This window comes from Ursus arctos, unplaced genomic scaffold (genome assembly GCF_023065955.2).
Source record: "Ursus arctos isolate Adak ecotype North America unplaced genomic scaffold, UrsArc2.0 scaffold_7, whole genome shotgun sequence".
Taxonomy (NCBI): domain Eukaryota; kingdom Metazoa; phylum Chordata; class Mammalia; order Carnivora; family Ursidae; genus Ursus; species Ursus arctos.
In genome coordinates, this window is record NW_026623089.1 from 66538041 (window position 1) to 66551512 (window position 13472).

At 50.1% G+C, this 13472-nt stretch overlaps 1 protein-coding gene across 2 annotated transcripts in view; it reads left to right on the forward strand.

Moving 5' to 3' along the window:
• COG2 (component of oligomeric golgi complex 2) overlaps positions 1-10320 on the forward strand; it is a 51676-nt gene extending 41356 nt beyond the window's left edge. Inside the window, exons 12-18 of one of the 2 annotated variants that reach the window (XM_026504206.4) lie at positions 1110-1261; positions 2940-3137; positions 4038-4110; positions 4398-4543; positions 6308-6447; positions 7894-8077; positions 9640-10320. In XM_026504206.4, the coding sequence (XP_026359991.3) occupies positions 1110-1261; positions 2940-3137; positions 4038-4110; positions 4398-4543; positions 6308-6447; positions 7894-8077; positions 9640-9741 (995 nt within the window). In that variant the 3' untranslated portion in view covers positions 9742-10320. The remainder of the gene's footprint in view (positions 1-1109; positions 1262-2939; positions 3138-4037; positions 4111-4397; positions 4544-6307; positions 6448-7893; positions 8078-9639) is intronic. The other variant, XM_026504207.4, reaches the window with a different exon arrangement.
• Positions 10321-13472: the final 3152 nt, after the last annotated feature.

A 13472-nucleotide genomic window follows, 5' to 3' on the forward strand; every position in this document is an offset into this window, starting at 1 on the left:
ATCACAATATTGTACACCTGAAACCAGTACAACACTGTATGTTAACTATACTGGAATTAAAATAAATTTTTATTTTATTTTATTAAAGATTTTATTTACTTGTCAGAGAGAGAGAGCACAAGCAGGGGAAGAGGCAGGCAGAGGGAGAAGCACGCTCCCTGCTGAGCAAGGAGCCCGAAGAGGAGCTCGATCCCAGAATCCCGGAATCATGACCTGAGCTGAAGGCAGACTCTTAACCGACTGAGCCACCCAGTCATCCCTAAAATAAAATTAAAAAAAAAAAGCTTTAAGAATATAGGAAGCAGACCTCATTTTTGTTTCTGAATATAACATGGCAAGGAGATTAGCCCCTGGTGATCAGCTCTTTGTGTAGCAAACTGGCTTCCATCTGCTTTCATCCCAGGTGGAGGTAAATATCAGGATGGCCCTTCCCTCCTGGAGGATGATTCACAACTGGGGTTCCTGTGCCAGGCCTCTAGAGCCCTTGGCCCCCATCCTGGGGTAGTGAGCAGGTGACCGTGGTTGGCGGGTTCCAGACATGCTTGCCTTCCTCCACAGCCTCATTAATCTCATGTCCTGCAGTCCTTCCTGGTGGCCACTCGCATGCTGTATGGCTCTTTCCATAGCCACACAGGTCTCTAGGCTGCCCCACTGAAACTTCTCATTTCTGTGTGGCTAAGTCAGCCTGGACTGCACGGTTTTAGCCTCAGAGTTGGTCTTCACCCGTCTTTGCCAAACATGGTCATACGTCACTGACTTCCTGCATATAAATAGCATGTTCAGGTAGAGGAACAGAAGAGCAGACAAATGAAACAGGACAAATTCAGAACCAAAGTCGGAACCCTCGCAAGGGACCGCCACTCCCGCTTGTGTTTACTGATGTATAAAGTACCTGTTAACAAATGATTTAACATAATGCTGTACGTGCTTAATATTTATCAAACACCTGGGAGGGAGAATTGTGTAAAGTTAGAAAACGCATTGCCACGAAAGACGTGGTGGCGTGAATGGATTATGGCCCCCTTCTGCACTCCTGAATTATACGTTGAAAATGTTCGGATTGAGCCCTGAGTTGCCTGAGATTCCGTACGTGTCTGTTTCCTCTCCAGCTGGCAGCTCGTTTTGCCTCTTGGCTTCTCACAGGACGTGGGGCAGCCTGCAGCGCTGCTGGTCAGACGAGATGTTCTTGCCGGTGCTGGCGCCTCGTCTGTGGAGGCTCACGCTGCAGATCCTGGCTCGGTACTCCGTGTTCGTCAGCGAGGTGAGGGCTGGCCGCGCCGCCCCCCGACACCGGCGCTAACGCCAGCGCTCTTAGGGATTCCACGCACCTTCCGCGAAACGTGCTCAGCTGTTACAAGGTTGTCATGAGAGGTTAATCTGGAGGCCGACAGTAGGCGCATTTCTCATTTCGTGGCTGGTGTTTTCACTCTTGCCACCCTTGCCTTTACGGGCGTTTACGATCCCGCACTCAGTGCTTCGTCTTGTGGGAAAGCTCTGCTCTGATGAGCTCGTATTCCCTTCTCCAAGCCCGCATCTTTGAGGTGCCTCCAAATTAAAACAAAGATGCTCATTTTAATGAAAAGGAGTGGAAGTAAAAATACACACATTTTAATCGTATTTGGAAGCTTAAAAAAAAAATCATACGATCATCGAGATGAAAAGGTAGGAAAACTAACCTTTCCTTCATTTCAAAATATCCTACTCTTTTCCTTGTCAAGGTAGTTGAATATATTAAATATCTGCATGCCTATGAAGATTTATTAGGTTTAGTGCGTAAAGCATTCGTACAGCTCAGCACGCAGGCAGGCCCCACACCAGCGTCTTGGTGTCAGAGAGACCCTGTCTCCTGGACAGTCTCAGGCGACAGACTCGCAGCCGGTTCAGTGTGATGAGTATGAGAATACTCACGTATTTCCATGCGTGTGCTAGCTCTCGGGAAGGACAACACGAAGAAGCCTCGTCTGTGGAAGGAATACAGTCTTAGTTGCATCAGGAGATGAGCACGTCGTCGTGTTGGAGTGTTCTGGTGGAAGGAGTGCAGGCTTTAGTCAGAATCAAACCGAGGTTCTTCCACTTTTATATTTCGTGGCTTTGGGAAAATTAGCTCTGGGAGTCCCAAATTCTTCATCTGTAAAGTGGGGAAACAGCTTCTGTATGTGGTTGTGAGGAGTAAAGAGATCATTTGTTGACCAACAGATTGTTGACAAAGTGCCTGGCAGATCCTGGGAGATCAGTGGAAGCCAGTTTTCTTTTTCCCTTTTGCCTTCTTCTGCTCAGAAGGGTCTTAGCAGACCAGGCTGCCCATCAAGCTGTTTCTGAAGACCACCGTGCAGTCGGTTCTGGGGGCACAGAGGGGTTGGTGCGAGTCTTCAGTCAGATCTGAGTCGGCTGCGTCATGCATTCCTACCAGCCAGCAATTCTTACGTCTCTAATAAATTATTTTGCCTCGAACATTCATTATTCCATTTTTTTCTTGATGCCAGGGTACTTCTCTCTGGTTTTTCCCTTGTAACAGTACGTGATGTGAATAACACTTTTGTTTGTATTGTTTGAAGCATAATGAGGCTTGGATTTTGATTTTCTTATCCTTACTAATTACAATGCTGAATTTACCAAGCACACTTGGTAAATGATTTACCTAATAGAATTAATGAAATTTTTTAAATTGTGATGTTCCAGAAATTAATTTTCGTTCAGTTTAGGGACCTATTTTATTTTTGCCAATTACTTTTTATCACCGGAAATTAGACACAGGTTTAAGGAGGATAAATGTACGTGGGGTTGTAGCTTGACCTTATTTCTCCTTGTCTTGCTTTCGTTGGTAAACTTGTAGTGAATACTTTGTAGATAGCTATCACTTTAGGTAAGCTGTTGACCCACAAAAATAAAAGCTCAGAGATGTTGCTGGTGGAAAAGTAATCATTGAAATGGTTTTTCAGCTTTTACTCAGGCCCATCTCTAATGAAAGTGCCAAGGATTTTAAAAAGCCTTTGGTAACTGGTAGCAAAGACCCTTCAGTTGCCCAAGGAAGTGGTGAAGACCAAGGAGGTGGCCCTTCAGAGACCAAGCCTGTGGTCTCCATTTCCAGTACGCAGCTTGTGTATGTGGTCGCAGACCTGGACAAGCTTCAGGAGCAGGTAGGCCTGTGTCCCGGGAGAATTCCAGGTGCTCACTTCAGTGTTGCCACAGAAAGCAGTATGTGCAAAGATCTGACACCGTATGGCCTCACGAGGCTTAGAATCGTGAGGCCCAGGGGTACCTCGAGAGAACATGTTCATCTGCCCTCCGAGGTGTTTCTCCAGCTTTACCCCCCAGGTGGGCTCCGTTCCTCCTTGCTTATCAGTCTAGTCACGAACTGGGTGAACCTGGGGCCTCTGCTTCCTTTCCGGTGGTGCTGTGATGAGCTCCAAGCGAGCCACGCCGCACAGTTCATTAGCTCTGCTTACTCCATGAGGCACGATCACTAACGGGTTGGAGTTTAATTGTCTCTACCCCACTTGACCACATATTTCCTGGTAACGTTTAATCTTCAGCTGTACTTTGAAAGTGCTCAACTGTTAAAACGTCTCCCTCTGTTTTCCCGGATAGGGGTCCATGTTTGGGGCCTTTATCATTAATTAAGAGGGCTTTGTGGGCCGAATGTGTGTGTGAGTGCTCTGGTACATAATTCCGCTCTCCTCCGGCTTAAATATATTGTGGTGCTTGAACAAATATATGTTTTGAGCAAAAACAAGGTCTTTGTTGCAAGCTTGTTTTGGTACCCGGGAGAGCCACAGAATAGAAAATGGTTTTCATATTCCCTGGGCCAGTTAATAGCCATGCACTGCTGTTTCCCATGTTGTTGGGGTCTGTTTTTGTGAAACAGAATTTCTGTTTTGTGAAAGTTTTACTTTCTTCTGAGGAAAATGACAGAAAGTCCCAAGTTTAGTTTCAGTATTCATTAACAATATTTTAGGGTTTTATAGATGCAAATAGAATTGCCTCTTCCTTTGCTTTATAAAAAGTAACTGAATATATGAAGTGCGTATTTATTTCAGCTTCCAGAACTCTTGGAAACAATCAAGCCAAAACTTGAAATGATTGGCTTTAAGAATTTTTCTTCTATCTCAGGTAAAAAATGAATCTTTAGACCTAGCAAATCTTTGAATAAGAAATCATTTAAAATGAAACTTTAGAGCTTGTAGGATATATTTACCATTTTCTTCTCTAGTTGTAAATCCTTGGTTGTTTCTGTATTCTGTTCTGTGATTTTAAATTCTCTGAATGAGATATTTTGTTTAATTCTAATGATTTGATTTGATTTATTGTCGTATACTCTCTAAATACTATGACACTGTCTAATTTAAGATTCACTTCTGGGCCGAAGTAAGTGGTCACATGCAATCTTTCTGTCTCAGCAGCAGCCCTGGAGGACTCCCAGGCGTCTCTGGCAGCCTGTGTCCCTGCCTTAAGTAACAGGATCATCCAAGACTTAAGTGAGTCTTGCTTCAGTTACCTGAAAAGTGCCCTGGAGGTCCCCAGGCTTTACCGAAGAACCAACAAGGTCAGCACCACTCACTGGAAAGAATTCTGAGGTGGGAAATATATAGTAGGAAAGCTACCGAGGGAGGGAGTGGTTGAGCAAGACACAGAGAGGTAGGTTCCCAGGGCAGCCTGAGGCAGAGCTAATCGGCCTCATCCAAAGACTGTTTTTTTGCGGGAAGGGGACCCCGCAGGTGGATGGTTATGGCCAGCTGCTTTGGGAATTGGAGTCAGACAGTACGGACTTGTTCAGGATTCCTGTGGCCTTAAGGAAAGATAGTCATTTCAAAAGAAAGCATTTTTATAAAATATGTTTGACTCATACTCTTTTGGTCTTTGTATCTTATATTTGAAAAATATTGAATTTACCTTGTTCGCTTCATATTATCCTAGTAAGTACCTGCTTTCTTCTGTTCTTTAACTCGATAAGATTTGAAAAGCTGCATTAAGAATATGGAAAGCATTTCTGGGGTGAAAAAGCGTGCATGCACACTGGCGTTCAAAGTCGAATTCTCCTGTCGTCACATTTTATAGAATGGCGATTTGGGGACTTCGTGTTGACCAGTGGTGTAGGTTCCCCTCCTGAGCTCTTATTTTCGGGCATTTATATGCCCGTTTCCTTCTTGCTGTGCGTCACTTAATTTTCCATCGAATTTTCTTTCTTCCCAATTGTAGAGTTGGATGTTAGGCAGTTTACTACTAAAATTATTTTCAAGAACTCTGAAAATTTCCCAGGACACTGTGCTGTGTGCTCCTGCACACGCCCTGGTTCAGGGCAGCCTCTGCGTGTGCTGAGCGGGGGCCTCTTGTCCCGTTTGTGTCACTCTTCGCGTCCGACTCGGTGTTGCGGAGGCAGCGAGGGCTGAACTGAGCTGGAGCAAATCTCTTTTGTGGCTGTTCTTCTTCTCCTTTTAAAATCTGGGGTGTGCGGTAGGATTACCGCTTCCAGCAACAGTACTTCGTCACCTGATTTTCCCTTTCTGGTCTGACTTGAAGCTCCCACTTCAAAGTGGGAGAGAGAGGGGCGCCTGGGTGGCACAGCGGTTAAGCGTCTGCCTTCGGCTCAGGGCGTGATCCCGGCGTTATGGGATCGAGCCCCACATCAGGCTCCTCCGCTATGAGCCTGCTTCTTCCTCTCCCACTCCCCCTGCTTGTGTTCCCTCTCTCGCTGGCTGTCTCTATCTCTGTCGAATAAATAAATAAAATCTTAAAAAAAAAAAAAAAGTGGGAGAGAGAGACCTACTTTATATTCCCAAATACGTTAATTTTCTTCTGGTAAGCTACCAACTTTCCCTGTCTGTTCAATACGATGCTAATATGTTTACCAGGTGCTTGTGGGTCACATACTCTCATTTGTTCTTCTATAAAGTGAATGCTGGTGTCCTTGTTTTCAGATGAAGCTAAAACTAAGGAAAGTGAGATTACTCACCCTAGGTCCTTGCTCCTCCGTCTGTCTACCGGCAGCCTTGGCATCGCCCGGTGGGAGCTCGTTAGAAATGCGCAGTCTCGAACACAGCTCTCCCTCTGCCCCCCTCCGCCCTGGTACATACTTCAGTGCTTGTTCTCGTTCTCTCTCCATCTCTGGCTCTAAACACGATTTTCCCTTGCCTTACGCTGCTGGGCCCCCTCGTGTTCTCCAAGGATCTTTCTGCAGACAGCTGTGGGGGAGGGAGGGAGTTTGTTCTTGTCGCAAAACTCGTACATCAGTAGCATCTCTTTGAAGTTTGAGTAACTTACTCTGGTTTTTGTGTGTATATTTTTTTAACCCCTACTGTCATTATTCCAGGAGGTGCCAACAGCAGCCTCCTCTTACGTGGACAGTGCTCTGAAGCCATTCTACCAGCTTCAGAGTGGGCACAAGGATAAGCTCAAACGGGCAATGATTCAGCAGTGGCTGGAGGGCGCACTTTCGGAGAGCACTCACAAGTAAGTACCTGAGACGGCGGCTGTGCCACACGTTCTCAGACAAGCCCTGAGTCAGAGACCACTGAGCCATCGGAGGGTTGCACGTGGACAAGGCGGTGAGCGCATCAAATCAGTGTGTCGCCAGACGGGTCAGGCACAGGCGCTCAGTCCTTCCGTCTGTGTTGATGGTTGAGCTGCGTTCACTCCACTCGCCCTGCACCCAGAGAGCATCGGGCCGCCTGCCTCCCGGTGTCCCCGGGGTTCACACTGGCCCCGCACCTCCCTGAGCACGCCCGGGCTTTGCTGCCCGTCATGCGCCTCATGCAGGCCTCTTTCTGCAAGTCCAGGCCACCTTTTTCTTCGAAGATCCTTTCTCTCCTCAGCCGTGTCTGCAGTGGCTGTGATCCCGCCACATAATCAAAGGCTCATCCCGGTGAGGCCGCTGCTGTCTAGAAAACATACACTCTGAAGTATCATTACAACGAGTAAATGTTTCGTGTCTAAAACCCTGCAGCCCTTGAAAACATAAGGAAGTCTTCGGCATCCTTGTGGTTGAATGTCTCTTCATTTCTCATTTAATCGACTCTTCCCCAAGTGCCAGCATTGAGTGATGTCAAAAGTATATCACTGTTTTATTATTGAATTTTGTTTAATTATTTTGCAATAATATTTGATTTATCTCACTTGCCCCTGAATTAAGTGACGTGTGGGTTAATTTAGAACATGAGTTACTAACAGTATTGTTGTGGGCACATACATTCCGAGTGCCAAGTCACCAGCTTGTAAACAAAGTTTTGAAACGCAACTCATTTGTTATTTGCAAATTTCATTGCGAATAATGTGAAGGTAATTAGTTTTATTTAAAAATTTGAAATGCTTCCATTCTTTAAAAGATGAACTGTTCCTAGAACAGACTATAAATGAGTCTGTTACTTGCACTTGGGGAATGAGCTCCAGCTGCTCACCCTTCACGTGGGAAAGACCATTTGGCCCACAGTTTCCTCTTAGTGTTCGGGAGTAAAATTGTACACGTACGTATTTCTTCAGTTCTGAGGGAATGCAGTGCTACGGAGTCAAGACCCGCTCTTTGGGGGCACCTGGGTGGCTCAGTCAGTTAAGCATCTGCCTTTGACTCGGGTCACAATCCCCGGGTCCTGGGATTGAGACCCCCATTAGACTCCCTGCTTAGCAGGGAGTCCGCTTCTCCCTCTCCCTCTGCTGCTCCCCCTGCTTGTGTGCTGTCTGTGTCTCTCTCTGTGTTGAATAAATAAAATCCAAAAAAGACCCCAAAACCCTATTTTTTTTTCAGTTTTAAGAAACATTGACAAATTTACCATGGCTGTTTTTTTTATTGGAAATGAATTTCTGTCTTAAAAATCTCTTGTTTTGGCCCTCAAAGCCAGTTCATCTGTTTGGGGGCACACACAAACACCTCGGTCTCACCAGTGATTGTGTCTTGTGCTCCAGGTACTACGAAACCGTGTCAGACGTTCTGAGCTCGGTGAGGAAAATGGAAGAGAGCCTGAAAAGGCTGAAACAAGCCAGGAAAAGCACTCCCGCCAACCCCGTCGGTCCCAGTGGCGGTGGCATGAGCGACGATGACAAGATCAGGCTGCAGTTGGCCTTGGATGTGGAGTACTTGGGAGAGCAGGTAAGCCCCGAGCCATCGTCAGCCCGGTGCATCTGACGCGAGTTCTGTGGGCCCAGCGGTCTCTTGGTGGCTCCCCCGAGCCTGTACTTGCTGCCAAGGGGGCAGGGGGTGTCAACTCCTGGGGCTCGAAGAGTGGGTCAGGACCCCAAAATACTTGAAGGAAAAGGGCGTGCATAACCAAATACTAAACATTGACAGTTGAGGTCCGACAACCTCCTCCTGGCTCAGGGGCGCCTGTGTTCATGAGGCCACTTGAGTGTGAGCTCACAGACAAGATGGCGTCTTATTCGTCCACCGCCTGCAGAGTGCCCAAGACGTAATCAGGTGGTTAGACTAACTAGAAGAACATTAGCCCGTGGATTTCTCAGTGTGGCCCTTGAGAAATCTCTGAGCCTGACTTCTCTGCTTCCCTGGCTGAGTTTTCGGTTTTCCCTCAAACACAGGTTTTAGAGTCACAGCGGATGGACGAGCATTGCTGTACACAGTGTCACTTAGGAGGCCGATAGGGGTTCTGTGCAAGGCCTCCGTTCACACTGGGTGACTTGCTCAAGGATCGTGAAGCTTCTCGTCCTTGAGCAACTGGCTTTCTAAACTGTTTAGGTTCGCTGTATAGCACAGGCCCTCCAGGAAGGTCTTCTGCTAGAGGAAAGGAAGTGAGAGCCTGAAGTCTCCATCAGGAGATACTTGGCTTTCTAGCTCGCTGAGGACTCTCCCACGTCAGGGTCATCACTGGAGATCCAAATTTTGCTGCTTTGAGGTGAATTTAGAGATATATCCTGGCAGAAGTCCATTGCCCTGTTTCTTTATTTCACAAGAGAAACTTATCGAGTCTTTTTACAAGCAAGACAATTTGTTACAGCAATATGAAGAACAAAGAAGCCAAAGAAAGACAGGGAGGGGTGGGAGGGTAGCAGCAGGGGGACGAAAAGAAATGGCACTCCTTGGTTCCAGTCCCCAGAATGAGCAGCAGCGTGCCAACAGAAGCTAAATCTGGTGTAGATTTTTCCAGATTTTCGTGTGTGTGTGTGTGTGTGTGTGCGTGTGTGTGGTGCTTGCTGCTGTTAACAAAAGCAGGAACACGGTCTGCCACGACTCGGTTACCACAGTAATCCACGGTGCTCGCTCTGCCACAGCGTCCACAATTCATCAGGCTCTGAGAAAAGGTTGTTGGTGGCATGTGAAGAAGTGAAGAGCTCAGGCCAGTGCTTTTTTGAAAACTCTCCAGTTAAAAAATAGTTCACTTGATGATTCTTTTTGTGTGAATTTTCTTTTGCGGTCCACAAAAGAGCCTCTTATGCTGGTAAGAGCCTGGCGTGATGGACTGAGATAAATGAACATGCTGGCTTCTTAGAATGCTAAGTGTTTAGCCCCGAAATGGGAAGCTTGACCACGAGTCAGTCCTTTGGTGTGAAGGGAAATATACCCCGCCACTCATTGGGGAGCGCTCTTTTTCTGGGTTCGTGGAGGGTGGGGGTGGGTATTCTGTGTGTCCTTTATAAGGGTCTTTTGTTTGCATTCGGCTGAAACCACAGGACCTTTATTTGCTCTCATGGCCTTTGCAGATACAAAAGATGGGCCTGGCAACAAAGGACATAAGAAGCTTCCCCGCCCTCGCAGAGCTGGTCGCTGCCGCCAAGGACCAGGCAACGGCAGAGCAGCCGTGAGCATCTTGGAAGAGCCTGCGGGGAGAGGAGAGTTGGACGTCGAGCCCAAGGGGAAGAAAGTGGCTCTGTCCTCTTTCCAGGTCTCCGTGGCCCAGAAGTGCTTCCACGGCGTCTCCAGCAACAGGCCAGTGCCGCTCCTCTCTGCACACTTGGGTCTCTTGTTGCCCAGAACAGAACACAGAAGCCTTTTTCCGTTGTATGGAAGATTGTTTTTAAGACACTTGAAACTTTCTACTATAGTTTACAGAGCAAATTATTTTATTTTTATTGTAAATCTTAGCGTGGAAGAGCCGATTTCTAAAATACGATTAGAGTAAATAGCGGTGTGTGGCTACGGAAAGTTGGCCCCCTGGCCCCGCAGCGGGAAGCACCCGCCTGCAGGGGTGACTGCGAGAGGGCTCAGCCTCCCGTGCCGGGCCGTAACCGTGCAGGTGGCGCTCTGAGAGGCGGAAAGCGGCTCTCCTCCATTCTCCCAGTGGGCGTTCAGCGAGAGTGCTTCCGCTCACGGTGTCGCTCCTGGCCCGAGTTGGAACCAGGAGGGAAGACGTAGTTCCTGAATAAAAGACGTGTCTTCCAAAAGCGCATGTGGCCTTTACTTGTGGATCCAGGGCAGGTTAAATGGTGGTCCCCCCAGTGCCCTGTGGGGCGTGTTTCCTCCAGGGCACCTGCCTCCCACAGCCCTCAGCCGTGAGGCCTGCCAGTGGAGACCTCCTACAGGTGTAGGAGGTGACAAGGCCTGAGGCCCTGTGTGTCGGGAGGGAGAGGCTGGCTGCAGGGATGTCTGGAAGAGGTCGGAGCACGAGGTGGGCTGCTGCTGACCAACCCCACAAAGGCAGGCGCGCTTCTCCCTCCAGCTTGCGTTTCCTTGCATCTCAGTCTCCTTTGTTCAAAGTTCAGCTCTGGGGAGAGAAGGGAAGAGGATAAGAGGCAATTAAGAAAGCAGGTCTGGGAGCTAGTGGGAATTATTTTGTTTTTTGTTTTAAGTGCAGTGATGAGGCAGAGTTAGAGAAATAGGGGGCACGAGAAGAACCCCAGTAAAAGCAAGAGCAGCAGTGAGGGCAGCCCGAGCTCCAGGCCGTGTGGCTCCCCCTCTGTTCAGGGCCTGCGCCTGTGCCCTGTGGAGGAGGACTGCGTGCTGGCTTTAGCCATGAGCGCCCTGCCCCGGCTGGAGCGGGCCCTCTGCGTGGTGCTGGGCCTGTCGGCCGCAGGGGGTGCTTGGGAAGGAATGCTGGACATAATGTGAGAGCGAGCAAAGCTGACCTGGAACCAGTGGAGATAAACTGGCACCCACGTTTGTCTCTTGCTGTCTCCAGACCCACGTTCCGTGAGGGGGTTCTGCAGAAATTGTTTCTGCACACACCCCCAGCCTAGGATTTGAGGGAGCCGAAGGAGATCCAGCGGGGTCCTTCCACCCCATGCCAGCAGGCAGGCCTGCAGCTCCGCAGGACCTGTGTGAGCCGCCACAGTGGCTGGCCCTGCACTCGCCTCTGCGTGTAAACTTACACCCTTGTGGGTAACGCCACCCTCCCACTGTGCCCAGCAGGACCTTCTGGGAGCCGAGACCCAGCCTGCCAGGCTGACGAGCTCTGCCTACCTGCCTACAATCTGCTCAGTGGCCACGTGGCTGAGGCCTCCAGCCAGCCCAGCACGAGTCAACACTAGCCTCCAAGTGGGTCCCCTCTGCCTGGTTGCTTTGCCTTTCTCATTTGTTTCAAAACGTGGTTGACGGGGATCCAATGTATTAGCCCTTCCAGCTCCATGTTATCCCCACTATGCAGACGAGGAAACCGAACTCAAGGAGTTAAGATAGCTAACAAGCGAAATTTAAACCCAGGCAAGATAGTTCTAGAGTCCAGTTTGTTCACCACTGGGTAATTCTCCCTCCAAGATATGAGCATCAGAACAGAGAAGCTGATAGTCCAGGTCTGGAGCCCCAGGCTCGGCCTGGGCTCAGTAGCACTGCGTTCTGGGCTCATTTCAGGAGAGCTACACGCTTGGGGTCCAGATACCGATTTCCAGGCTGAAGAAACAATCTTTAGTTAAAAGCAGAAAGTTCCAAAATGCTTATCCCTGGCTTCCCCAGAATGTCTCTGTTAATGTGTGTTCTGTTAGTTAGATTTGCCTTGAATCATAATTGAACAAAGTTTAAAGACGAAACTATTTATACAGTAAACTAGAAATATTTTTTACTTTAGAACATGAGAGTGAAAAAGCCGTCTCAGCACAGGAGACGTGTCTCTGGCCCGTGTGATGTGGTGCCCGGAGGCCGTGCGCAAGTTGGTGGGGGTGCTCCCCGCGGTCATTCAGGGACCCCGGCTGCCTGCCAGCCGCCACCTCCATCCTGTGGCTTCCGCGTTCGCCGAGGGGGACTTTCTGTGTCGGTTCCCTGGCTGTTGTAACAAATTATCGCAAATGTGGTGGCTTAAAACAGCAGAGTTCTGTTCTCTCAGAGTTCTGGAGGCAGAAGTCCCGATGCGGTATCGCGGGGTCCCGTCTCCGCGGGCTCTATGGAGACAGTCCTCCTTGCCTTTCCCACCTCCCCTCGTGGCTCCAGGGGTCCCTCGGCTCATGTTAGCACAGCTCAGTCTCTGCCTCCATCTTCCCACGGCCTCCTGCCCTTCCCTCACAGGAACCCTGTCCTTGGACTTCGGATCCACCTGCTTAATCCGGGAGGGTCTCCTCATGAGATCCCAAACCTAACTGTGTTTGCAGAGGTCCCTTTGCCAAGTAAGGTCCCCGTGCACCAGGCACGGTTCCGCGGCTTCCGCTGTGGGCAGCCCTTATGGGGGCCACCACTCGGTCTCCCCGTCTGCTGCAGCCAGCTGGGGAAGGAGAAGCACACGGCGGGCCGCGCCGGGGGGTGGTTGTGGCCCCGCGTGGGAGAACACACCACCCTTCCACACACTCCGTGTCCGGAGCTCAGCCATGTGGGGACTGGAGATTGGTCTGGCTGTGTGTCCAGGAGGAAGAGAAGAAAGTAGATTTGGGGGCTTCTTTAGAGATGCACCTCGATCTGTTGGGGGTCTTCACCGGTAAGTCTTCCAGCTCCCCGGAGCTACTACATGGAGTTGCCCTCCGAGAGCCACTCGGCCACCAAGGCGCGTGTGGAAAAGGCTGCCCCCGGGCCTCGGGCCTCTCTTGGTGGCCTAAAGCAGGGCAGCTCGGGGCCGCAGGGCTTGGGGTGCTCGGCGTTGCCCTGCCTTCAGGCCAGCAACAGCCCTGGCGGCGCAGTAACGGGCAGACCTGACCCTGCTGCCACTGAGACCTTCCCGCTCAGGTTTCTGTTCCAGAACTCCAGACGGTGACGGACTGCAGACGAGCGAGTGGTAGATTCTTAAGCCGGGTCTGCTGGGGGTTCTTCGCTGCAGGCACCCTTTATTTTCGCAGTGCCTGGCGTCCCGATACACAAGACAGACCCCTCCCCGTGGCCGCCCGACAGCGCGGACGGAGGCTGCCCGCCGTGGGAGAAAGCGGCCCTCTCCCCGTCCGTCTCCTCCTGCCTCAGGGTCAGCCGCTCTGAAGGAGACGCCGTCACTGACCCGTGCGGACGTCCCCGCAGCGCCCACCTCCCTGGACTGGCCGCTGGGCGTCGTGTGGGACGGCGGCGGAGGCTGGGCGGGCGCTCCCTCCCCGTGCTCCACCCAGCCTTGTTCTCGCTTACACACTGAGTCTCAGAACACCCGGGATTCTCCTCTTGTGCCCGCTCTCCTTAATGTGGGACTGAGTGTGTC